Below are 26364 nucleotides of genomic sequence, written 5' to 3'. Positions count from 1 at the left end.
TAATCTTACATTATACCACTGTATAAATTTTGCTCTTTTGTGGCAAGTGGTGAAAATACACAAAAATGTAGTTAAGTAAGGACTGTTGCTTAAAAGGACAATAAAAAAGCTGACAGACCTATTGCAAAATTTCAAAGGGTCAAAGAGGTTTGCAGAAAAATCAGAGGTGGCTAACCTGATGATCATCCTTGCCAGTAGTGTGACATACAATGCATTGCAGGTTGATGCAGAGCGACAGTGCCTTTCGAGTCTCTTCTCCTGGAACAAAGATACAACATTTGAGTGTGGGCTTCTTTAAAAAAACATACCACAGCTAATGACTCCAAATGTCTTTCCACGCTTTCAAATCTCTTCAGAGTTTTTAAAAAGGGGGATGGTGGGATGATAACTGACCTGGTCCTTGGTAAATTTCAGGTCCATGCTCTGGCACTCTGCATTAACAACGCTCCTGACCTCCCTGGGACTCAGTGGGTCTAAGTGGAGGGTCGGCCATAACCTAAACAGACATGGTCACTGAATTACAAATGGTGATACCGCAGAAGCATATTTAGAAATATAAACCACTGCATGGACATTTTTTAATGAAGCATTCTGAGTAAATTGACTGGGATATTTAGAATTCAAAGTGTGCCACCTCCAAGCCTGAGGACATGTCTCTACATTGACAGACACCACCACTCTGACATTGACAGGGAGAGGGTCTATCAGCCACTTCATGTGTCTTTCTGCTTGCTAAAAAAAACAGGAGAAAACTGTAGAGTTAGAAGAGCTATTCTGAAAAAAAGTATTCTAATTAGTAGTCTAATTTGGGTTAAAATAGAGATGGGGTGTACTTGTATTTGGTCAATGGAGTCAATGATGATGATGATGTTTCCTTGATGCCGTGCTGACAGTCTTTCAAGCCAGCGGGGAAACTCCTCTAAGATCTTACTGGGCTCCATGGACAAGCCAGAAATGGACCAGAAATGCTGCAGCAGCTATGTGACAACAGACAGAAAACACATTGTCACAGTCATTAGTGCCTTCACTGGAAGTACGCCTTTTGGAAGAGCCACCGAGAGAAACCCCCTTACTTTGACTGTGAGGCGTTTGATAATGAGAACTGGCTCTGAGCTTGTGGAAAGTGGGCGACCAACAAAATGATAAAGGAACAAGGTGTTGGGTGACTGCTTCTGCTGCTGCTCGATCCTGAAAAGTATAAAAGAACAAAGATTAAACAAAGTGTGCAAAATGTCGTGTTCCATGATAACCATCAGATAACCACTGCACCATCAGACAGAACTGACACCTCTTCTTAGAGAATGACTCACAGCATATCATAAAACAGGATGTATTTCTTCAAACTGATAGATACTGATAGATAAACATGATGTTAGCACTTTTTTTGTCCTCCTGCCATTTTACAATTGAGCAAGTGAGTTGAGAATTTCCGTTTCCTGTCATAGAGGAGAAGATAAACCAGAAATATTCACATTTAAGAAGCTTAAATCAGAATATTGTGACTTTTCTGTCTTAAAAATTACTCAAACCGATTACTTGATTATCAGATTAGCTGAGAATGAATTTAATAGTTGGCTAACAACTAATTTACACATACTGCATCAATTGGTTCTCACCATTTGGACAGCAAAAGAGACTTTCCTGAGCCTGGACCACCAGACACCAGCAGAGGAGGCGTGGGAGGTGGAGCCGCTATCATGTCATTCAAACGATCTATATACTGAGGAGGACATCAGATACAACCCAGCCTTAGACAGATTACAGAACAAAGTAACAGATTGGAAGAGAAGATGAAGTAAGCTTAAAAGAGGAGAATATCTGCCCCTTTACCTTCTGGAAGCCTAACTGGGATGTGGTGCTGCTACAGGCCTGCTGGTAGGACTCAATCTGTTCCTGCTCATCATGCAGGTCCCACAGCACATCACCCGAGTCTTCCTCACGTCCCTCCTCCATCCCGGAGTCCTTAGAGTCCACATCTGCTCCTTCAAGACCCAGCAACTCCTACATGTTGAGAGAAGTGGGAATTAAAAGGTTGTCAGGGACAGGAGGGATGAACATATATCGCTGTACACACAACACAAAAGACTGATGTTGCAGTGTGTACCTGTTTAATGACTCTCTCTAGCTGAGAGTAGATGAGGTCAGCTCCCTCTTCTGCAGAACCCTTATGATCCACCACCTGGGTTAATGTTTAAAATATGTAAACATAAGCACCGTGTGGCATCGAATGATCAGTAAATACAGAATGTCAACTTTAAAAGGCAATAAACACACAACTTCTGCTTTTGCTGACAGTTAATGGTATTGTCATATTAAGCGAAACTACTCTGGATAATAAGGCTATTTATCAAACACCACATACACATACAGATTACCAAGACTATAAATGTCATAACAAATTATAGAATGCTTTCGATAGAGGGCTTTGATCTAACCCTGGATACCTCAGGAAAAATGTTTGTCTCCTCTGTATCCTGTTTTGCCTTGTTCACAACACAAACCTTGACTTTAGCAGCCTTGTCCGCAGCATTGACCCTTTCTAGCAGTTGCCTGGTGGGTCCAGTCAAATTGTGACCTTCTTCAGTCTTGAGGTAGAGCACCAGAGGATGGCCATCTGGAGTCTTCACAAAAGCCTCCTCACAATCTTCCACCACAGAGCTGCACACATGCATGAAGAAATTGTCTTACAAATAAACAATATCATTCTTTAGTCCATGGAGGTGTGCTAGTGATGAAAGGTGTAGGACTTACTGTACCTAGTGACAGTAGATTTGACCAGAAGCACACACACAGAGCTCCTTTCAATCTCCTGCTTGCGCTCCACAGCATATGAGGCAGCACTCTCCTCTGGAAAGCAGACATTCAGGTAGAAATGGCCGATACCCTCGCACATTCTCCGCAACACAGGTGAGTGTTTCTGTAATGAAAACATGAACCGATGATTTACCAAAGGATTAATGTCAGCTCTCTACCAGGCTGACTCACAATGGTTTTCCAAGAGTCTACAGGTCTTCCTGTGTTACTTAAGGTCATGGAAAATTCTATGAAAATAGAATATTTACAGTTTGCCGACCGTGCCCATTTAACCAACCTTAATAAAGACATCAAACTCAGCTTTGGTCTCCTGGGTAAAGATTAGGTAACAGCGCACTGTGTTACTCCATAAGGCCTGGGGCACGTGAGGGGAGACCTGAAGCAGACTGGCCACTGCAGCATCCCAGTCATCTGACACAAACACACACACACATGAGAAAAGTTGTGAAACAAGCATGAAGAGATAAGTGAACACATACTCAAAAGCTAGCTGCATACAAACATAAATATACATCTATTAAGTTATATTAAGCAGATAACGTATGTAGGAGTGTATTATTTCTCCAGCATCATAGTAGCCATGGTGCAAATATGGTTGCCTACAACCTATATCATGATGCTTCCCTTCTTTGTACAGACCTCCTGGAGTTTACTTACCTCTGCTCACATTTGCAAAGGGCCCCTCCACATCTATCAAACTGTGTGCAAACTCCGGTCCCCTGAAGGTCTGTTGCAACTGCATCATGCTACCCATAGAGGGCTCACTTCCCAGCACACCGCCAGACCAGTACTCACACTGTGTCCCTGCAGCTACAGACATGCAGTGAAAAATAATGTTTTTGAAGATTTTATCATACAAAAAGAGACCTTAAATTTTGTACTCTAGTGGAAAATTAATACTGGAAGGATGGATGAATGATTAAACAAGGAAAAGATCCAAATACAGTGAGGATTTCTTACCAGTGACAGTGGTTTGGTTGTCATCTGAGTCAGAATCATTTGGGTCATAGACCTGGATGCCCTGAGCCTGCAACTGCTGCAATTTGGCCTCCAAGTCCCTCTTGGCCCGAAGGAGATCCTGAATCTCTTTTTCTTTTGTCTCCCGGAAAATCTAGTGGTCATTTAGTGAATTAATTAGGGTTGCAATCATGATTACTGGACAGAATGCTCCACAGTGACAAACATGGTGTCGTTTACCTTAAACTGTCGTTTTACTTTGTCCCTGTCGTGCTCAAAGGTGGCAGCCCTCTCCATAGCTTGGTACTTTGCCTCAAGAGCGCTCTCTTTCTCTCTAAGGATCTTCTGGTACGTCTTCTGCAGAGCCTGTTGTCACAGTGAGAATGACAAAGACAATCATAAGAACTGTTGTAACATCCACAGACTTGTGTAGCCTTCAAGCTTGTGCTGTAAGCTCGTAGTTGCCAGCGTTAATTCATTTTACCTGTAGCTCAGCCCTCAGCCTCTTGTTCTCCTCATCCAGCTTCGCCTCCTTCTTTTGCATGGATATAATCTCGTTATTCTTGCTGACACGAAATATTTCATACTCTTTCCGGAGTCTTTCATACTCAGCAGCATACTCCAGATCTACAGAACCTGTGGATTTAAAACTGGCCCCAATCACCCGAGGTCCTCTGCGAAAGGAACTACGCAGGAGTCGGGCTTTGGGCTTGACCTCCACTGGGATCTCACAGGCCTCCCCTCCTTCACCCCCATATCCATCCTCGATCACCTCACCTGGGCTGACCAGAGAGGATGCGGTGCCCATGGTGGCAGCCTGGGCTGTGAAACTATACTCAGCCTTTTCGGAGGTCCATAGCTGCTCCTGTGTGATGACAAACGTGACAGTGACTCATAGTGAAAACTATTGAAGAGTTTTAATCTACCCAGGCAGTGGGAAATGACTGTGGTTGGCATTTATGTGTCTTAATTTGACTTCTCCGTGTTGTATCACAAGCGCAAAAAAGCTAGTCAATGTGTAGTTGCAGCCACAAGCTAATTTGCTTTCTTCAAAGCAACACCTCATACCACCGTTATCTTTACAGGAGCGCCTCCCGCAGCTAAATGTGCCCTATTGCTAACATGTTTGCAGTTACCGTTAGCTAGTTTTATCTGTCATTAACATAAAGACCGTTGCTTGGGTTAGCTAACATTTCCGAAACAGCTGTTCATCACGCTCGTGGCGACATTTATCGGTGTAGACACTAACGGAAGGACATAATAACTTCTGTACATATTTTAGCTTCGAGAGAATATTGAGTAAAAGTCCAAGTATTGGTGAAATCACAGAAGCTAAGCAAACAACAACACACTCACCGTCCGCTCCCTTCACAGCTTCTTCCTGGCTGCCTTGGTAACAAGTCGATATACGGGTGCTCGCACAGGTCAAACAGAGTAAAAGTTGATTTTCTTGAAAATAGGCTGACTGTCCGGATCCTGGCTGAAGGTCACATTTTTGATAATTCGTGCCATTGAACCCTCATATTCTCATAAAAAAAATGTGCTATAGTTATTATGCTATCGTGATATAGAGTAATATATGTTTTAATTAATTGAAATATGTTTATTTAGGCCAATTAGTCCACTGGTGGAGGAGGTACTCAGATTCTGTACTTTGGCTAAGTAAAAGTACTAATACCACATTCTGTTACAAGTAAAGCCCTACACAGTGGTGGAGAGTAACTAGTTAGGCTACAGTATATGTAACTAGTTACAGTAATTAAATTACAAAATTAATGTAACTGCACAGTTACTGCGGAAAAAAAACATGTAATTAAATTACAGTTACTTATCAAAATGTTGGTGATTACAAAGGAATTATATCCAAATATATTCTTCTTAGTTAAAAGGTTTATATGTAGAATATAATATTCATTGTGTTGCTTTGCATAATTTTCCCTCTGTAGGAATGCCTTTTTTGACATAGCTTATTTCCAAATATCTTTCAGCTTTATTGCTGAGTTTAAAATATCTGGTAGAAAAGTAATCAAATGTAGTCTGTTATGTTACTTTGATGAAGTAGTTCACATAGTTACATTACTTAGTACATTTTTAACAGGGTAACTAGTAATCTGTGACCTGTTACATTTTAAAAGTAACCCTCCCAACACTGGCCCTGCATTGAAAATATAACTTAAAGAGGAACTTCAGCCATTTTTAAAATCCATGCAGTTTATTCCTGGGGTCTAAGACAGTCGGAAAATATTAGTAAAAATGAACAACTCCCTCCAAAATCCCCAAACTAGAGTGCTAAAACTCAAATTTGTGATGCCATAGGGTATTAAGTCTAGAGCTGCTCCAAAGACACCGAATTTGGAAAGATGTTGAACATGACACTGAGAGCACCCAAGGTATGTATGAATATATGGGTACATTTTCTGTTTCAGCAACTAATTTGGGTATAAAAAAAGAAAAGAAAAACATTCTGTGGGTCCACAAAATCAGTCTCTCATACCTTGTCTGTGGAGCAGCTCCAGACTTAATATGTGGTGGCATCACAAGTTTGAGATTTACTTCTCTGGTTTCTGGTTTTTAAAGAGGGCAGCTCATGTTCACACATATTGATTAAACTTTCCCAGGGCATGACAATAACATATTGGAATTCTTAATTTAGGTGGTGTTCCCATTTAAGTAAAAGTACGTAAGTATAATTGGGAAAATGTACTTAAAGTTTAAAAATAAAAGTAGGCTACTCAGTGTAGACAAATGTCCCTTTCGACTGTTTTCATTGAATTGTTGATTATCTTATATCTTAACTTGTGTGTGTGTGTGTGTGTGTGTGTGTGTGTGTGTGTGTGTGTGTGCGTGGGTGTGTGTCGGTGAGGCGTGGCATGGCGTCTGATCTATAAACCGCTCCATTTCTTGGTTATGTAAGATCAGAGAACAGAATCTAATCTGCGAGCTGATAAAACGTCTTTGCTTCGTGTGTTTTTTATTCTTTGTGTTGCAAAATGAAACGAAGAAAAGCTGCAGAGTTTTACATGCTAGTCAGATGATGATGATGATGATGAAGAGAAAACATCAGGAAGGCTTTAGGTGCTGTGTGAGACTTAAGTTCAGATACCAATCAAATACCAAGAGATCAAAGTGATACCCTCACAATACTTTCCAAATCCAAATCTAAACATGTTCAAAAATACATGTGTTGGTGTTACATGGGTCTGTGTTGGAGTAGTGGTGAGTTATATCTAATGTTGTCTTGCTCGGAATAAAAAAGAAGTGTTTCAATCTTGATTAAAAATGCAACTTGTCCCGCCATTTGTCTTAGATGAGTTGGTGACAAGATGTCGTGATAGAGATATTTTTTTATACTTCCTTCAAAACTTTAGTGATCTGAAAGTAGGAAGACAAATAATGTCCCTATTTCAGTTTTTTCATCAGAGCTACGACAGTGGAAGTTCCGCTTGTCATCTGTAATATTTAGTTACCATAACAAATAGCCTAATCAAGAGGAATCTTACACCCAACAATCACACAAAAATGTTTTTGCCGTTAAACTATCAAGTGTCGTACAGACCAACTAGAGGAGTATCTCCAAACAGCAGGTGGAGGCCTATGGTGAACAGCACTGCTCATCCCAATCAGTCAGGAAACAGGACTTTAGAAGAGTCAAACAAGAACAGAATCAAATAAAATCAAATTTATTTATATAGCACGTTTAAAAACAACCACAGTTGACCAAAGTGCTGTAAAAAATAAAATGAATGGCATGCAAATATTATACAATATACAATATATATAACAACAGCAACAAAAGGTAGTAGAAATTACAAAGCAATATTATATGTACACAGATATAATAATCACTCAAATATAACAGAGTGAAACTGCTAAGATCAATTACATGTGTAAAAATATTACAAAATACTAAAACAATAAAACCAATAAGAGCAACCAAAGGCCACCGAAAACATGTACAGCTTAAGATCTGTCTTAAAAGTGTCAATGGAGGGGGAGCACTGGCTGTAGAGTGGAGGGCTATGCCAAAGCTTTAGAGCAGCTACCACAAAGACACGATCTCCCTTATGCACAAGCCTTAATCTTATAAAAAATACTTTGTTTGGGGTGCCCAATAGCTCAGGTGTCCCACGTACAAAGGTAATGTCTTTGCAGCATTGGCCACAGTTTTGATTCCATGCTTAATCTGTCCTGTCAAATAAAGGCAATATGGCTTTAAAAACAAATAAAAAACCCTTTAAATCAATCCTGTATTTGACAGGTGGTAATTCTGTTGGTACCTTAAATCATTTTGTAACCTACATTTTAGAAATCCGAATGTATTCAAGTCTGACCATGTCTCTAGAAATTATTCAAAACAGGACAATTCCTTTAAAAATGTTTACTGACTACATGGTACTTGTTGCTTATCGATTATCTTCCTAGCTTTTTGCAGAACAGTTGAAGCAGCATGTCCCTGTATGCACAGTTCAAGAAGAAATACATCACAGGATCCAGTACACCACTGACACAGGTCAGTGCAGATGTGATCCTGTTGGCTTTTCCCAGAGCCTCGTGGGTTGCTGCAGTCATACTGTGACTGTGGCTTTGAATGTAGATTACCCTGCTCACATGGTAGGGTACGAATGCAAACAGGAAGTTCATCACGATGAGAATGATCATTCTTATGGCTTTGTCTTTTACTGGGCGTTCTTCCTGTTGCTTGAGTGACCTCAGCTTCAGCAGGATCATTATGTAAGAAACCACGATGGTGGTGAGGGGGATGGCAAATGCCACAATAGTGGAGATCAAAGCTGTGGGAGATGTCTTTTCTAAGTACAACTTGTTGCAGATGCCATTTGAGTTGTGGGTCATGTTCTTTTTGGAGAAAAGTATAGGACTCATAGACACAATGACAGTCACCCAAAGTATGCCAACAACTACCTTCGCATACACAGCCTTCCTAACTGACTGTGATTTGATAGGTAGGACCACAGCCAGAAATCTGTCCAGGCTGATGAAACTCATTAAATACAGGCTGCAGTACATGTTAAGGTAAAAGAGGAAGCCTGCTAGCTGACAGAGGACATGTCCAAAAGGCCAGTGGCTGTCAGATAGGTGGTAAACTATTCTCATGGGTAAAATGAGGATGTAAGAGATGTCTGCTACAGATAGGTGCCTCAGGAAGACCTTAGATGGAGACGTGCTGTCCTGGCGAAAGAAGGCCCACAGCGCCAAGGCATTTCCAGGCACAGCGATGACGAAAACCAGGATGTAAAATGTTGCAAATATGATGTTCTCTTGGCGGGAGTCACTTCCATAGACGCCATGTATCTGCTCCTCAGAGATGTTCATTGTTGTTGTGGAGAGGATCAGCCTGTGGCAGCATAGACACAAAAACTGTTACGACGACTGCATATGGTCAAGTGATTCACCACATCTTAAAATTTATCAAAATGAAACTAAAAACCCAAGATGTGTGGGTGACAAGATCACTTGAATGATCATCTAAGATATAAGCTCACATGCAACACCATGTGTGAATGAGGGTGATTAGAAACAGGAACTTTCTTTGCAAGGCGCCAGTGTACCAAGAGTTGCACAAGATATAATAAACCACAGATACAACAAACAAAAATGGACCTCCTTTCCATCTAATAATAAAGCTTCCCCAGATTTGTTTCCTATTATGCTAGAAAAAAACAGTGACAGAGAATCAACAATGGAATCATCATTTACATTTTTATGGACAATTGTTGACTGCACGACCACAACTGTTGTGTGGATATCATGTGCATCTTGTGAATATACACATAGTGAACAGTATTTTATAGCTCTTGTTCTGTGCAATGCAGTCTGCTTTGTTGTTCACCTGCCTGAGAACTAGAGATGTAACTTCTCTTTTGGCTTTAACTCTGTTTAATACATTTAAGTGTTAAAAAATTTATGTTGGTTATATGTTCCCCGTCCAATAAACTTGGCCAAAAATCACAGGACTGCATTACATTAAGGATGTAAACAACACATTTTTAATTAAGTGGTATATATTTGTATATATAAAGTCATGAAAACTGTCTTGAGTCATGATTTCTTTGCTTACACTGTTGGGATGCAAACTGCAACTGCGAAAAAAATAAGGGTGGGGGATTTCCCCAAGGGAACTAATACAGCACTTATTGCTGTTACAGTGCACATACAGCCAAGTTATACCAATGTAATTAAACATATCGATGCTACCGCTAAACAGTGGTTCATGACTTTGAGGCAGTTACTGTTTCAGTTCAATGATAAACTTAGAAAATGGTGCTACATGCTAAGTATTTAAAGCACCCCTAATCTTTGAGCTTTACTATCTTATCACATAATAATCCACTACAATATTGTAAGAATAAATTTAAGGCATGTGGACCTCACATGTGGTACTGTGTCAATAATCATTAATATAATTGATATTCATATTCTTACCTTTGATCGTAGAAATCGATAGTGCAGAGTTCTTCTGTATATTTATTATCAGAAGTGAAATCTTTTGCATGAGTAGAGACAGGTGAAGTGGAAGTGAGAACTGCTCTGTTAGAGCGTTTCCACTTTTGTATTTATACACACACACACACACACACACACACACACACACACACACACACACACACACGCATTCTTGTACTTCTGTTTTCTGAGGACTCTTATTTACGCAATGCATTTCCTAGTCACTAACCCTACCCTTAACCATCACAACTAAACGCCTAACACTAACCCTTACCCTAACCTAAACATTATCCTTACCTGAACCCCAAATGTCTTTGATGGCCTTTGAAGAAGTGAGGTCACAAAATGTCCTCATTTTGCAAAGATGTCCTCACTCTGTTGCTAAAATACATTGTTTGGTCCTTACTGTGTGCATGTACAAGTACACACACACACACACACACACACACACAAGCAGGCATGCACACACACACAGACACACAGACACACATATACACACACACACACACACACACACACACAGGTTTACTTAGGTCACAACTGGGGACATTACATAGACTTACAATCATTTCCTAGACACTTAGCCCCTACCTGAACACCAACTTAACCACTGACCTAAAAATACACTTAATCACATGCATGCACATACACACACACACACACACACACGCACACTCAGATATTCAACAGGAAGCCAGAAACAGACAACAAAAAAAAAATACCTTGAAGCTCAATGCATTACAAGCATGCAAGTCTTTATTGTTGCTACTCCAACACAGTTTTATCTTTACCACATTGCTCCTTTATAGTATGATTTAAAGCTTTACAAAAATGAGAGAAAACCAGATATTTACAAAAATCTATCTGTGCAAACATAATTCTTCTTTTACACCACTCTCCTAAAGTATTTGAAAGGCATGCATACAAATAAACTTTGGTATGTTAACAAAACTACTTATTTTCTTATTAGAAGCCTCTATGTACATTGTGGTAGAACGGATTCACTTTGTTTTTAGTACAGTTTACATTTAGACAACAATACATGTTAACTTAACAAACCGGGACCAGCAGTACAAACACTGTGGTCAACACTTCAGCCATCACACCAAGAGAGTGCATGTAAATTCCCCTAAATCTTGTGACTGGATTAGGCCTGAAGTGAGTCATTATTTAACAACTTTGGCAAATAGGCACACTAAAATGAAAACTTGTATTCCTTATGATACCAGTTTTACATATCTGTAAAAGAAATTGGCAGTTTATATGGGTGAAAAAATGAGAAAATACTCTTAGAAAACAGAAGTTAATAATGAGTTCAACTTTAAAATGTCTGTATACACTATGTATACACTCATAAAAGGCATTTACAAGGGCTGCGTTGAATGTCTGGCAACATAAGAAATATAGAAGATTAAATATACTATGGTTATTCAATCTCTGCTTTGAAAAATAAAACAACATTTTTACATGGTATTTTGTGATTGTACATCAACTCTATATTCCCTATTCATAGCTACAGCAAGAAAAATAGATTTTCAACACCATGAGAGCTTTCCACTTCAACTACAAAGTGGTAAAACTAAATCTTTTTTAGTTCCATTATAAAATATTTTGTCAGAACATCTTGTACACCTCCGAGAAAGAGTCAGAATCCAAGTATTTTTTTTAAACAGGAAATTGCAACTTAAAGGAGATAGAAGCATCGGTGCGAAAATGCCAGTGTCAAATAAACATGAAGTGGGGGAGTGCATCACTTAATACTTTTACAAAAATGCTCAAAAACAGACAAACAGCAAACCAAAACTAGATAAAATGAGACATGACCAGCTCTACCTGCTTTGCGGTAAAAGCCAGAGGGGCGATAATGGGGCTAGGTAGTGTCCTTAGCTGCTGTGGCTGTTGGGATGCAGGATTTGCCGCTGCTGCCGTTGTGGGACCTGTAGCTGGTGAAGCTGGGAGTGTGTATGGTGCGGATGCTCTTTCCACCTGGGCCCAAAGGTGTGGGCGACAGAGGGGAGGGGGAGGAGGAGGAGGAGGATGAGGAGGAGGAGAATGAAGAGGAGGAGGAGGAGTGCACTCGACCATTCTGAGTCTGCGAGGAGAACGACAGAGCTTTACCTGTGTGCTGTGAGGGTGTGGGGAGTTTGAGGGATCCGTTAGACAGGGAGGGGATGTGGGAGGAGGGTTGGGAACCGGAACGAGGAGCGTGAGAGGACAGGATGGAGGACTTTGTCACAGAGGAGGAGGAGGAGGAAGAGGAAGGGTTATTGGGATTAGTAGCATCTGAGTTTTGTGCAGACTGGGAGCTGCCTTTAGTAGAGCTAGGATAAAAAGCAGGGATTTTAGAGGTGGGTATAGCAGGGGAAGTAGTTTTATGATCCCCTCCCACTCTTTTAGCACTTCCGTTAGCCTGCAAACAGAGATGCCAAAACAGATACTGGTTGTCAAAAAGAAATCTGGTCAAATAATACATATTAAAGGCAAGACGATGTTAAAAAAACTACAAGTTATGTACACAGAAACACACTAAGACTACACAAACATTAAAATTACTGAGACACAACTAAGAGACACCAAAACACATACAGAAGGCCTGTTTTTTCTAGGTTATATGAACTAAGAGACATGTTACCAAGAAACAGAACACTGCAAAGGTTAGACCGTGCGATGGCAGACAGGAGGGGCGTCTCTACAGACCGCCTATGTTAGAGTTAGGCCTCGTAAAGGGGCTGTGGGGGGAAAATTCACAAGGCAACAATGCATAGGAAGGCTGGAGAGAATTAGATAACAGGGTTAGGAGTTTGAAGAGTGGGAGCAGACAGGGGAGATGTGGGCTGGTATTCCACTGAAACCGACTGGTGCAAGATGGTGAGTTGTGGCGTGGTCTTGAGGCTAAGAGGGTATATCACCGTGAGGTTAAGAAGCTGTGCAGTGATGTTGGGGTTTGAGCAGAGGTGCATTGTGAAAAGGGAGGAGCATAGCCATAAAAGTCAGTTAGGTTTGTATTTTAACATAGCCATAAGCATCCTGGGAATTTGGCGACACTGTTTAGGAGCTCAGCTGTGATGGGAACTGGAGATGTGATGACAACTCAGATGATGACAGGGTAGGATTCCACTTTTCTTTGCCATTTTTCCATTTTTTTTTGTATGTTTAGTCACCAACACAGTGAAAACCATGAGCAGTGTGGACATGCAAAAGCATACAGTACAGTGATGTTATGGGGTAACAGTCAAGAGTCAAACATGCCTTCTTGTCAGAGCAGACTCGAGAGAAACATTAACAGATCCACAGACGTCACTGTGGTGACTTTATTTTTTTCAAAACACTTGAAATCTCACAGCTTTGGTAGTCTTTTTTCCTCTAATAATACATGCCTCATGTTTTTGATCCCTATATGTTTGATTCCTCTAGTCTCTGGTAAGGCCCTACAGTAAAACTACCTGTCGAAACTGCCTCTGAGCGTCCTGCAGTTTTTGCTGTTTTCCTGCTTTGTCAGTCGTACCCGGCGACTGCCTGGACTTCGCAGACAAAGGGACGGGCATCCGACTAGTAGGGGAAGCGACACTGGTGTTCTGCAAACGAATCCAAACGAAAAACAAAACAAGAAATAAAACAAAAGAAAGAAAAAACACACACCATAAAGGAAGTATGAAAATTCAAGGCACTGACACCTCAACGATCATCACCAGTGAAAGATCATGCACCCAGTGGGACCATAAACCTTTTAGTCAATACACAGTAGTACATGCAGTCAAGAATAAGGAAGATATCAGAGCTTAATCATCATGAGTGTTTTGATGATGAGTTTGCCATTTGCTGGAAACCTCAGAGGTTTAGCAATGAACTCAAGGAGGAATATGGTAGCCAGGAACCCAACAAAATGCCACCCCCAATCATGTCATCATGATTTCACAGAGGGAGAAAGCCACGGGGGACATTTCCAACATTTCCCGGCACCTGTGGATTGGATTAATGATTTTGTAAATTCAGTGGTTAGGGTTGGAGTGAAGGGAGGTTGTAAACTGAAAAAAAAAGAAGGACCCAAAGCCTCCCGGAGCAACAAGAGCTAGAGAGAGACCTGTTGTACGGTGCTGGGGGCACTGGGGACAGTGGTGGTGGTGGTGGTAGTAGGGATGATTACAGGGCGAGGAAGGAGCTGAGGTTTAGTCTTCTTCAGCAATGGATTTTTGCTGGGTACCTTAGGGCCTGACCCTCTGGAGGTAGGGAGAGAGGAAGACCTCTTCAGCCCCACTCCATCTGAGCTTTTCCCATTCCCTGCTTTAGCCTCCTCCGTGCAGACTGGCTCTTCAGGGGAGAGCGGTCCCATCTCACTGATAGTGGTCTCCAGCTGCTTGATGGTCTGCTCCAGGCTGTCCAGTGTCTTGTAGGTGTTCTTCCGGATCTCATCCGTCCTGTAGAGGGAGTCGGAGTTCTGCCTCCTAAGCGCAGCCGTTCCTGTTGCCTTGGGAGAGTCTGCTAAGGATTTTGAGCGTGCAATCTCAAATCTCTTTGCTTCTTTGTGCTGCCTGACAGTACCGTCTGACTCCTCCTCATCTTCGTACACAACCACCTGTAAAGTCTTCTTGCCTGACTTGGTGCCTGTGCGAATGGCCTGCGTCAGCGCTGCCAGCTGTTTCTTAGGGAATTTAAACTTAAACTTCTTTTTATCCTGCTTGGCATCGCCATTTGACTCTGAGGTCACGCTACTGTCTGTTAGCTCTGACACTGAAGATGTAGATGAGGATGATAAGCTAACATGGTCAGCAGAGACCTGCGGAGCGCTGTCATTTTTGCCATCAACCACCTCTGTTCCTGCCGCTTTAACCTGCAGCCTACCACTCCTTTCCGTGTCAGACTCCTCGCTTTCCTCCTCAATGCATTCTGCCGCTAACATCCTGTCCAGTTCCTCCTCGCATTCAAAGATGGTGGACAGGCGCTTGTACGCTGAGCGGATGTCCATGGGCTCGTCAAAAATGATGATGACAGGCTTCTTGTTGAAGCCGTTATCCTGAGGCACATTAGAATCCTCTGTGGTGTTCCCTCGGTTGGCGGCATTACCGACAGTAACAGTCTGGACGCTTCCTTTCTTGGCATTGACCAGTTCCTGGTACTCGCCACAGGACAGGGCCTGGACTTTGGTGTTAGTGATCATAAATGCTATGTTGTCCGGGGGTGGAGGTGCCTCTTCTCCAGGTAAATCAGGACTAAGACTGGCCTCGCCGTTATTATCCTCACAGTCAGCTTTAGGTGGATTACTGTCCTCACTAGGAGCCTTTTTCGGTGGAGCAACATAACTTGTAGGCGCCTCTTTTATGGTACTGGTTGTTGTGGTTGCCACAGGCTCAGGTATTATCTTCTTGCTGGACGAAACACGTTGCTGAACGACTTTACTGCTCTTTTCAGTGTTAATTTTGTTGAGGATTTTTCCCTTCTCCATTTCTGCACTGGTCTTTAAGGATTCAGAGCGTTTAACTTGCTTCCTTGGAAGTTTGAATTTCAGTCCCACAGGTTTAGGTGATATCGGCGGAGGTGTTAAAGGCGGGGGTGATTTAGGTGGTGGAGACAGAGGCTGTGGCTGTTGCTGCTGGCTTGGAGAATTGTCGTTAACATTGACATTTGACACCTGTGATGGAGGCTGTGTGGGCTCTCTGTGCTCGGGGGTTTCCTCCGTTCCTGATGAGGGTGGATGCTCTTTGGGAATCTGTCCAGTCACGTAGTAAATGACCTGAAAATAAAGAAGTAGCTGTTTAAAATATCTCAAAATCTAGAACATACATGGACTATTAATGAATAAAATGTTAATAATTGAAAGTCTTACATACCCCTTGGCTCTGTCGGACAGTAGTGTTCCCATTTTCATCTGTGTCTGGGTCTTTATCCTCTCGAGTGGGCTCTGAGCTCTGCTAGGACAGTGTGTGAGGGAATAATATTACTGTGCAACTGGTGTGTCAGGTTGCTGTGGGTTAAGTGTAAATTCACATACATTATTGCAGTAGCATTTGCGGTGTCAACACTGCATTGAGTGATTACCTTCTAAAAGTGTGTACAGCTCAGACTGACTCGAGAATTATACTGTGCGACATCACTTTTATATACTGCTGTGATATTAAATGCTGTATATCAAAATGCATGCAGGGAAAATGAATAAATATTACTGTTTAACAGCTAAGACTATAAGCCGCTTTATTTTACAACAGTCAAATCAGCTTTTTTTTTTAATGGCTGCCTGTTCTTTTCTGCGCTTTTACTGCAAATGTAATACAGCAATTACATTCTCATTTTTTACACGTTTCAAGAAACTTGTCTCTGCTTGTGGTTTCTATTGATTTTCCTATTAACCTTTAAACATCCTGTTCTGTTCTTAGAGTGCACACTGCTCATACTATGCAAGTACTGTATCTTCCCATACTACTTTCATTTTAGTGAAATCATTTGGGGCATGCAATTTTTACCTTTAACGCAATATTTTGTGTTTTATTATTTAGAGTAACTACTCATATGCTTCTGAGATGATACTAATATATAGATAATGTTCAAACGTGGCTTTAAACTGCTAAAATTCATTGCATGTGAACATACCTGTCCTCTTTGTCACATCGAAATCATATTAAATGTGTGTCATGTTTGACCTAAATGTGAAAAAATATTGGGTTGTGCTGGTTATATAGGTGTGAAGCTGGGAAAGCAAACTGAAGTAAAGTTGTGCAAAGACAAAGAGAAACAGAACCCTCAGAAAAGTATAAGTGGAGGAAAGTAGCATGCAAAGTGGCCAGACTGACCTCTAGTGAACCAAGTCTGCAAAAACAGGTTGTGTCTGTAGGTTGTGAGTTTTTAACTACGTTGTTTCTCTCAATTATCAATCACTTGAGAAATATTTGTTCTCGTGATTTTGTATGAAGACAGGTAATTAAAGAAAGACACAAGACGATTTAATTGCCTGTAGAATACAGTGCCGAGGTCTTTATTGAGGAGTGATAATTAAATCAGTGGCATAACACATCATTGTCTGGTCCAGGCGCACAAAAGACACAGCATCTTTTCAGAGGCTTCATTTTATGCAGACTTAATCCTGAAGTATATTCAAGCCGAGATATCCAGCAGAATCAAAAGAGGGAAGGAAACTGAGGCAGCAAGGAAAGGAGCTTTTTGGAGGCAGCTGTTACAGGTTTCTCTCGAGCCAAAGCAAGGGTGCAGAAGTTGTAGAAGGGTTAAGACACAGCCATCGATTGTAATCAGACAGTGGGCAGAGGCAGGCAGTTAGGTGGGTAGCTGCAAGGCGATGTATATTTTACCTTTTTCTCTTTGAGGGGCATTAAGGCCCCTGGTCTTAGCTCTCTGATTTGCGGTTCAATTCGAGAGGTGGGTTCTACCAAATTTTTCACCCCTACATCCTTAACTGTGCACTTCTGGAAAACCTGAGGAGTGGAGAAAAGTGAAGGGGAAATGGGAACAAGGATTTTCAGGAGGGAAGAAGTTTTGAGTACCTCTGTCAGAGCTGTAGAACCCGACACCTGACAAAGTTAGATTCAAAATCAAGGAGCTTCGGCAGCTGTCAGTGCCCATCCAACCACCACGGGAAGAAATAACAGACCCACTCCCACAATACGGAAATCAACAGATGTCACAGATTGTTTTTGTTCATATGTTTGTGTGAATGAGTGTGTGTGTGTGAGTGCTTGAGTGTACATATGCATCTAACCTGGAGCTCGGCCATGATCTTGTCCCCTTCATCCTCTTCTTCTCTGGTAGCAGAGGCAGTGACGGGGGGAGGGGTGGCTGGCTTCGGCTTAGTCTCTGGTGCAACCTTGTTGGGCTTGGGTTGGGGACTTGGAGGTGGAGCGTCCTCTTCGCTCTCCTGTTAGAATTTATGAGAAGAAAATTGTCTCTTTTCCAACCAGCCAGGCTAACCGTATCCCCCATTTTAGTCTTTATGCTAAGCTAAGCTAAACTAAGCTAAACTAATGTGGGGTCCTGGGTCTTAGCGCACCACAACCTGCAAACAGAGAAATAAAAGACAAGACAACTCCCTCAGACTGACCTGTGCCGAGACGGACTCCTTCCTGCTGGTGTAGACCACTTCGCCAGAGCGTGTGGTGGTCATGCCTGAGCTCGAGCTGGTGAAGGTCTTCCTAGGAGGAGGAGGTGGTGGGGACTTGCTGGCCTTTTCAGATCCCTGCTTGGTAAAGCTGTCAGTGGGGGCTGGCTTGGAGGGTCTCTCCAGCACAGGTTTGGCTGGTTTCTCCATCACAGGCTTTGGGAGTTTCTCAGGCCCCTTCTTGCTCAGTTTGTCAGAGTGATGATCAGACTGGGGCTCTTCTGTCATACAATATAACAGAGGTGAAATCATTAAGGTGGGTGTACTTTAAAATGTATGCCAACTCTGTCTTAAAGTTACAGTTGTGTTAGATTTGTACCTGTCGGCGACTCCACGGGGTTGTGGATGTCTGCTTGTTCTGCAGCAGTAGCAGGGAGAGTTGCTGGGTTCTCTTCCACCTCCAAACTGGGAATGCCCTTCATCATGTTGGCCTGGGCCTCCTGGAGGATCTTTTCAAACTCTTTTCCATCATAATGCCCCATGTTCTGCCTCCTCTCTTGCCACTCCTTCTCTGCTGCCTACAAGAATTAATGAGAAAGAGAAGGTTCCTCACAAGTCTGAATCTAAAGAAGCTGAGTAAGGGAAGATAATCTCTATGATAGCAACACAAAATAATTAACTACAGGTGCCTTAAAGGGCAAAATAATGGCATTCAGAGTAACCAGGTTGACATTTATATGATGCCAATGACAAATCAGCACAGCTTTACTAAGCTGGATAAAAATAAATCAGACCAAATGAGAATTATACTGTAACTAGACATACCTGAATGGACATAGCTCTGTTTTTGTTCTTGTCCTGACTGCTCTGGAGCTCCTCGATGACAAGACCCTGGCTGGCCGTGCCGTTGCCATTATTCACTGGGTTCCCTTGTGGCTTCTTATGACGGGCAGGACTCGGTGGATCCGAGGCTGCCCCCTTAGGAGATTCCCGGCCTTGACTCTTGCTCAGGATGGGACTGGGGACGTGAGTGGGGCTGGGGGTGAGTGGTGGACTGGGCTGAGCTGTCAAGGCTGCGGACTGCTGGGACTGCTGCATGTGCACCGGGGAGCTCTGGACATGATGGATGACCACCGGAGAGGAAGGCATCACCTCGGATTTGATGGTGGAGCTCTGGGGCTCCAGCGGGGCTGATGTGGAGCCAGGCTGGGCTGATGCTGCGAGAGCTTCTGCCGGGGCGTCTGGTGGTGCTGCTGAAGGGCTGTTGTCCACTGGGACATTAGCAGAGGGATCGGGTCCTTTCTGAGGGCCCTCAGTCGCACATCTGCACACAGGCGGGAGACAGTGTGTCATACAGACCATGTGGAAAACACTGATCTTCAAATGTTTTGCTTGCTCAAAATTGTGGTTTGTTACTACATTAGGTGACCCACTTATAAATCACATCAGTATTGTTGAAACAATACATAACATTGATATGAATCCATTTAACAACCAAAATTAGTATTTACAGTCTTTTTAATTTCTCATCCAGACTGAAAATACATCCAACCCTATAATAAACATGACAAAATATTTTGATTAATTCTGACATGAGGGATAAAAACACCCCAAAAGCTATGATGCAATGTCTCATGGTTTGGCGACTGTTTCGGGTAAAAGACAAGAGAGTCATGGAAGGAGAGTGAGAGAACAGTCGAGATTGAACTTGGTATCTGTGACATATTAAAATGGAAATGAGGCGCCGCAGTGTCCACCAAATTAATTCACTTATCGGTTCAGTGAAGGCGATGGAAGTAAATCAAGCTGGACGCCACACTTGTCTGTCCACACTGAATGACCTCTTTGATGGGATGAAGGCAGGCTTGCCAGTATAATCAAATAGTACAATCTCGCACATCACAGACCCCTGTGAGGAGCTCCACAGAGTGCTTTTTGTTTTCATCTTAAATTCCCACTCTCACTCCAGCACCTCTTCTCCTGATCCCTACTTTATCTCCACTGACATTTCTTCCTCATCTTTCCTCTACCTTCTTAGACTGCTGAGTGTGTCAGTCAGGCTCTTGACCCTTTTCAGCATGCTGTCCAGTTTATGAGGCTCCTCCTTCAGAAACTTGACAGCTTCCACCTCCACCCTGAGCACAGACCGCATTCTGGTTTGCAGGGCTGGGAACTCTCCTGAGGAAACACACAGAGAAACATGAACACTTTGTGTGTAGCTATTGTTTTAGAATATTTATGACCAATCTCAGTTTTTTAAAGCCTGATTCCAGATGTTTTATTTTATCTCTACCTAGATTGTTATTTCTTGCAGTGTGGGAAAGCCTTAGAATAACATTTAGACAGTCATGACGCTACATTCCTTAAGTGAAACTCATATTGATAGCGTTCATTGAGGTACTGTGAGCAAACATAGCTGTTCAATGGGATACATTATTACCTGTGGAAAAACGTTATTCAGAAATAGCTTCCATAAACAATTAAAGGAACATTGTGTAAAATTTCACACTGTAGATAAGCAAATGTTCACAGTATGATAACCATCAACCCTACTATGTATATATAAACGGCTCATTTTAAGGTAAAAGAAACACATTTTTTATTTTCAGGTGATTATATACTTAAGAAAACATACTTATATTCTATTTCTGCTAATATATCCCCATAAATCCTAGATATTAGACCTTGAAATGCAGTAACTGCATAGCCTCTGAGAAGAAAGTACAGTTTTATGGTTTTATACATAAGAGTCTGGTCTGTCAGGCTGGGAAGGGAGGAATGTCCATCATGTCAGCAATAAACCACATGACTGGCTTAAAGGGCTGGGCAACAATTTAATGATGTCACTTATCAAATTTTGGCAGACGTGATATGATCTGCTTGTGACACTGTTCTCAAATATCCATGATTAAAATATGTAAAACTTTAGTAATTAAAGTCTTTGTTTTACACAAGCTCATGTAAACCAAAATAGTGGACCGCAGTTTTAATACATTGATCCTCACTTTAACTATTTTACTGTGTATTTTTAACATGTTATGATACATATTGATATTGTAATACAGCCCACAAAATCTTATATCCTTCATTTAACAAGAAGCCAGAGGGCTACACACGATACTGAGCCCAGTAGTAGGAATATCATCTGCTGTCTTACCTTTGAGGCCTGCCAGAGACTCTCCCACCTTCCTCAGAGTCACCGCTCCCTCCTCCACGTCTTTCAGGGTCACTACTCTGTGTGTTGCTGCGGAGTCTTTCTGCAGAGAGCCTACATACTGCTCCAGCTCACTACAGAGGCAAAAAAAAAAAAATGCACCATGAAAAGGATAAAACACTGAGAGCTGAGAGAGAGAATCCAGTTTTCCAACAACAATTGGTCAGTACACAGAATATTGAACTAAGTTTGAAGTAAATACAATATGCTCAATGGTGGAACTGAAAAATAATATAAACTCATGATTATATGTTTTAAAGTATGTATGTAATTTCACTCCAGGGACTATTTTTGTTTCTGTTACACTGATATGTACCTACTTGGGCACAATTTGATAAAGTATTTTTATACTACTATCAATATTTTATTTACTCTTAACAGACACCAGGGGGCAGGAGACAATCATTTATCTTAAAGATCACACAGTGATAAGGGTTGGGTAAGGTGAGGGCAAACTTTGGGACATGATTCATAAAAAAAAATAAAAAATAAAAAAAAAATAAGAAGAAGAAATTAGATCATATGTAAAGATATGTCCAGTGATTAACACAGGCAAATATTCCCACTTGGCACTTCACTTTCCTCTCTACATCAGATTGCTTAGTCTAGATAGTCATCAAAAACCACAAATGTTTACACTCTCAGTGAGTGCTTATTTGTACGAGAGCACTTCCTCACATAGAACACACAGCACGCTGCCTCACAGCCACCCGAGTGCTCGAGAAAAATGGCTACTCCGGGGGGAAATGTGCCGAATGATAACATTGTGTGCTGTGTTGGATTGCATGAGAGGGACTAAAATGGTGTTTCATTGTGGCCAGGTACCCCTGAGAAACACTCTTTTATAGAACTCCCCTGAAGGGAGTGGGAGAGGTAATAAGGAGACAGTGTGTTAAATGCCCTGCTATGCCAAGGCCTGTTGGTAATGGGAATGCTGATGGGAAATTCCAGCTGAGGACAAAGGAAAAAGATTTGACTTTTTTAATCGAGCCTCCCGCAGACAAAAACAAATACAATATGTCACCATAATTTACATCTCTGTGTGCCAGAGTATAAGAGGCAGCCTTCACAGACAGTGGCGCCCCAGAAAATTTTCATAGGGGTGGCCAGGTGGGGCCACCAAAAATTTTAGGTTTCTTATTTTACAGTTAATGTTACTAATTATCTGTTGTGCACAGACTAATGCTGGCACAGGTATCATTTGAGTTGTGTATCTGTATGTGTTAGATGGTTCATTGTTCTTTAAATAAGCTTGTTGTTTGGCATAAAGCTTTAGTGTGAAGCCGCACATGAGCTAAATTTACATTTGCACTTCTCTTCAATACAAGCAAATGGGCGGATAAAACATTCGCTTTCTGTGGCAGAGCAAATCCGCATCTTCGTACTGCGCGGAGGTCAACTTTGGTCAACTTGGACCGCATTGGCAAAGTTGCAGCCTCAAACAATAGCAAAGAAATATGTGTGGAGGAGACATCGATTGCTGCTGTGGTTAACCAACCAATATTGTCCTGACATTGACCATGAAAAAGTACAAACTGCTCCACATGAGAGATGCTGCCTGGTAGGCAGTGAGTCAAAAGACAGGCAGGCATGATTGTACTTACTACATTTAAAAACAACACACCAAGGTGGGCACTTGGGGCGCCAGCAACTTTTTAAGGGAGTTCATGGCCACCACTTGGGGCGCCACCCACACAAATACCCTCATCAAGTACTTAAGACAGCATTAGCTCAAAGGATCATCATGTGCTTTTCATTTTCTCTTCCTTATACTGTAAATTACTGCCATCAACTGAGACTTACAGTATGGGATCACAAGCATGTAACCAATCCCGCTACCTGAATAAAATGCTCTGTATGTTTGCTGTGTGTAAGCTCCGTAACCATCATCAATACTGTCCATTGACAATGAGAACCCATCCGCTTTCCATCCGATTTCTACTACTACGCCTATTTACTTTGGCTATTTCAATTCTTCCTGACCGTGGACTACTGGCAAACTATTTTATGTAGTACCAGTTTCATAATTTAAAGTACTGGGCCTTTTTTGTTGCCACAGAGGCATAAAATGAAACAAAATGTACCCTTTTTGGTCATGATAGATTTAATTCTCCTCTTGAGAGGGCAGTGGTTTTCACACCACATTCTCCCACTGGCCTTAAAGCCAAGCAACCCTAATTACCAAGCCTTATTTAAAAAGCCAGCTGCCGTGTTTTGCTGACTCACAACTGGCTGAATACCAAGGGTAACAGCGAGCTTAATCCACTGACTTCCTTCTGCTCACTTCTCAGTCTCCATGAGCTGATATCGTTGTTTATTGGAGCATATGTTAACCACTGCCTAGCAAGACAACACAGTTTAACCTTGCCTGTAAACATCCAAATAAAAAAAAAAGATATAATTACTGCTCCCTGTTGGCAAGATGCAGCAAGTGAATTAGAAGAAGAAGCAGGGTAGCTTCTACACAGTTGGGTCCATTGTTCTAGTTGGCTGTCTCTGAGAGGCAGGCACTCTTGCCTGTATAAACCTGTGAGCTGTAATTTAGAGGGCGTTGGCTCGTCGAAGAGTTTAGGAGTGAATAGCCCAGGTAAGCTGATAAAAATGAAGCCTTTTGGGGATTTCCTATAAATAGAAACACCTTGACTAGAGCTGCATGGGTGTGCACTAAATCGTCTCTATTAATTACAACAACAAACATTCAGTAATGAATGCAAACAACCTTATCTATCCGTTTCAGACTATATGAAAAACAGCACCTGTTATGGAAGTGAATGAGTGAACTGTGAGCAGCCTTACCCGAGCTGTGTGAGGACATGCTCCTCCAGACCCAAGTACTTGTGCCTGTCCTCTTCTACCAAAGCTCTCTGCCTCTGCACGGGGTCCTCAACACCCCGCATGGCCTCTGCAAGCTTTACACTGATTTCCTGCTCTGCCCGCTTCAGCTGGACTCGTAATGCCTCCTGGTTCTGAAGCTGAGGAGATGCACACAGCGGGAATGAGATATTAGATGACCTGAACTAGCAGGCCAGCATAAAAAGCCGTAGTGGATACCAACACACTCAAAACTAATTAAAAGATGACAGAGGTCTCACCTGCAGCTGTCTCATCTGATGGAGTTGCATCCTGAGGTCAGAGACATTCTTTCTGAACTGCAGGAGGTTGACTTTGAGAGAAACTGGGCCCTTGTCTGACGGGGCTGTGCTGCTCTTGGGAGCCATGACTGGTGAACCACCTGTAAAAAAAAAAATCAAGTTATAGCTTGAGAATGTTAACTAAATAATACAGTAGAAATTACACTTGAAACTTTTCAAAAGACACATAAAAGTACAAACTTAGTTCTTCCCTCAGGGCAAGTAGAGAGACTTCTTTTCCAAACCCTCACTCTGTCATGATGTCTGACTTCACACGACAAATTACTGGTTATTATTGGTTGGTTGTACATGTCTGCAAACACATTTTCCCTGGCAACACACTGCTCTGTCTTAATGTTTCTAATGCTTCATAGCCTGAACTCTCTGTGGCTGTCTCTTGCCTCCACAATAAACACACAGATACTGGCACACATATTGGCTGCACCTCTGAAATGTCTGTTAGCTGATTTTGGAATTTCAGCCACCACTAGAGATGGAGAAGAGGTTGAAACCATGGAAACCAAGGGAGGTAATATTTGTGGTTTGGGTGAGCATCCCTAAATGGCCAACAACAACAGGGATGTAATTCAAACCTATCAAAAACTCCAGCATGAGTTTTGACTCTAATGACCTTTTTTCATTGCACATCTAAAAACAGAGGTTGGTCATCCGAGGGAGTCCATTTCATATCGGCAAAAGGTTCTGTATAAGACATCCAGAGCATTCATATAGCAGCGAACCACTACTTGCTTTGTGAAGATATAGAGGAGTAATGCGTCCTGAACAGAGGATAAAGTCGCTCTACCTCGCTGGGTGTTGTAATCTTCTCTGTTCTTTGTTGTGGTAGACTGTCCAGCTGCTCGTGCATGTTAGACATGAGTCCATGTGTGTTTAACCCCCCAAGAACATTGCTGGGCTTTGAAATCAACTTGAAATAGAGGCCAAACCATTGAATTTCAACGTCTGGGTTCGTCATGTGATGCCACTGGACCCAAAATGACTTTTCCCCATAAACGTACATTGTGAAAAAGACGTCTGTAAATGAGTGGAAACATTTTTTGAGCGTCATACCCCTGCAAAATGATATCTTTTACCATCGGGATTTCATCCCGATTTGGTCTGCTAACATTTTGAGAGTCTAGAAAAGCCGCACGATTAAATCAATTTATTCCCTTTCAAGTTAGCACAGGACTAAACAGGAAAGAAGCCACTCAGGTGACAAAAGTCCCTAGTGCCCTTGCCTTTTTGGGCCCAATGATGCGGAGATACAGGTGAATTTACACTCGCTAAGTTGAATTTTTTTTTAGGTTATTACGCCACTAGGCAACTTTCATTGGAGGTTCTTTTTACACACCCGAGGTGTATCCCAATGGCTGGCTAATCACTACCATTCTGCACTGTGCTCGTACAGTAGTTATGTGCAGTTACAGCTGATAACATGCAAAAGCAAAAGCATAATATCCACCTTCTGATCCCCTCCCCAGGTTAACACTGTTAGCTCTGTCAGTACTGTTCCTGCTGTTAGCAACATTAGCTCCTAGCAGCCAGATTAGTCACCTCCGTGTTGAGAACATGTGCAAACGATCCAGGCTCAGACATTAAATTACAAATGTGCTCTAAATGTCGTGTGCAGCTCCTTTAAAAAATGTTGATAATAATGATTTAATCCATGTTTCCTTGGAGTGAGTTGAATATTAGACTTCATTTTTCAATGCTGTGAGCACCACACATGAAATTAAATTCACTTC

General features: G+C 41.9%; 3 protein-coding genes across 24 annotated transcripts in view; all 3 read right to left on the bottom strand.

Annotated features, from left to right (window-relative positions):
- The window catches only part of nphp3 (nephronophthisis 3), a 46204-nt gene extending 41029 nt beyond the window's left edge, over positions 1-5175 (bottom strand). The window contains exons 1-16 of the mRNA XM_033639072.2: positions 5128-5175; positions 4256-4636; positions 4012-4137; positions 3775-3925; positions 3472-3624; positions 3092-3225; positions 2757-2917; positions 2502-2658; positions 2105-2179; positions 1831-2001; positions 1617-1720; positions 1074-1188; positions 834-977; positions 635-732; positions 394-496; positions 176-258 (exon numbers count right to left, since the gene is read on the bottom strand). Coding sequence (XP_033494963.2) covers positions 176-258; positions 394-496; positions 635-732; positions 834-977; positions 1074-1188; positions 1617-1720; positions 1831-2001; positions 2105-2179; positions 2502-2658; positions 2757-2917; positions 3092-3225; positions 3472-3624; positions 3775-3925; positions 4012-4137; positions 4256-4579 — 2099 coding nt within the window. The 5' untranslated portion in view covers positions 4580-4636; positions 5128-5175. The remainder of the gene's footprint in view (positions 1-175; positions 259-393; positions 497-634; positions 733-833; positions 978-1073; positions 1189-1616; positions 1721-1830; positions 2002-2104; positions 2180-2501; positions 2659-2756; positions 2918-3091; positions 3226-3471; positions 3625-3774; positions 3926-4011; positions 4138-4255; positions 4637-5127) is intronic.
- Positions 5176-7435: 2260 nt separating this feature from the next.
- Positions 7436-10329, bottom strand: LOC117264924 (uracil nucleotide/cysteinyl leukotriene receptor). Its single transcript, XM_033639248.2, has 2 exons — positions 10213-10329; positions 7436-9124 (listed from the first exon to the last, which is right to left on the bottom strand). The coding sequence occupies exon 2, from the start codon at positions 9100-9102 to the stop codon at positions 8182-8184; it is 921 nt and encodes a 306-aa protein (XP_033495139.1). The 5' UTR covers positions 9103-9124; positions 10213-10329; the 3' UTR covers positions 7436-8181.
- Positions 10330-10967: 638 nt separating this feature from the next.
- Positions 10968-26364, bottom strand: part of kiaa1217 (KIAA1217 ortholog) — a 149701-nt gene continuing 134304 nt past the window's right edge. For 12 of the 22 annotated variants that reach the window (XM_033639520.2, XM_033639513.2, XM_033639517.2 and 9 more), the window contains 13 exons: positions 24578-24717; positions 24282-24457; positions 21429-21559; positions 20302-20449; positions 19097-19595; positions 18651-18849; positions 18275-18552; positions 17936-18091; positions 17529-17651; positions 16059-16139; positions 14315-15961; positions 13677-13808; positions 10968-12643 (listed from right to left, as the gene is read on the bottom strand). In XM_033639520.2, coding sequence (XP_033495411.1) covers positions 12104-12643; positions 13677-13808; positions 14315-15961; positions 16059-16139; positions 17529-17651; positions 17936-18091; positions 18275-18552; positions 18651-18849; positions 19097-19595; positions 20302-20449; positions 21429-21559; positions 24282-24457; positions 24578-24717 — 4250 coding nt within the window. In that variant the 3' untranslated portion in view covers positions 10968-12103. The remainder of the gene's footprint in view (positions 12644-13676; positions 13809-14314; positions 15962-16058; positions 16140-17528; positions 17652-17935; positions 18092-18274; positions 18553-18650; positions 18850-19096; positions 19596-20301; positions 20450-21428; positions 21560-24281; positions 24458-24577; positions 24718-26364) is intronic. The other 10 variants (XM_078162950.1, XM_033639529.2, XM_033639528.2 and 7 more) reach the window with 8 other exon arrangements.

The sequence above is a fragment of the Epinephelus lanceolatus genome, chromosome 20, assembly GCF_041903045.1.
Source record: "Epinephelus lanceolatus isolate andai-2023 chromosome 20, ASM4190304v1, whole genome shotgun sequence".
NCBI lineage: Eukaryota > Metazoa > Chordata > Actinopteri > Perciformes > Serranidae > Epinephelus > Epinephelus lanceolatus.
The sequence above is the reverse complement of the archived record's forward strand: the minus strand, read 5'-3'. Positions and strand labels throughout refer to the sequence as shown.

Bases quoted from the DNA above. Each gene is read 5' to 3' on its own strand.
- LOC117264924 (XM_033639248.2), bottom strand. From the start codon at position 9,102: ATGAACATCTCTGAGGAGCAGATACATGGCGTCTATGGAAGTGACTCC.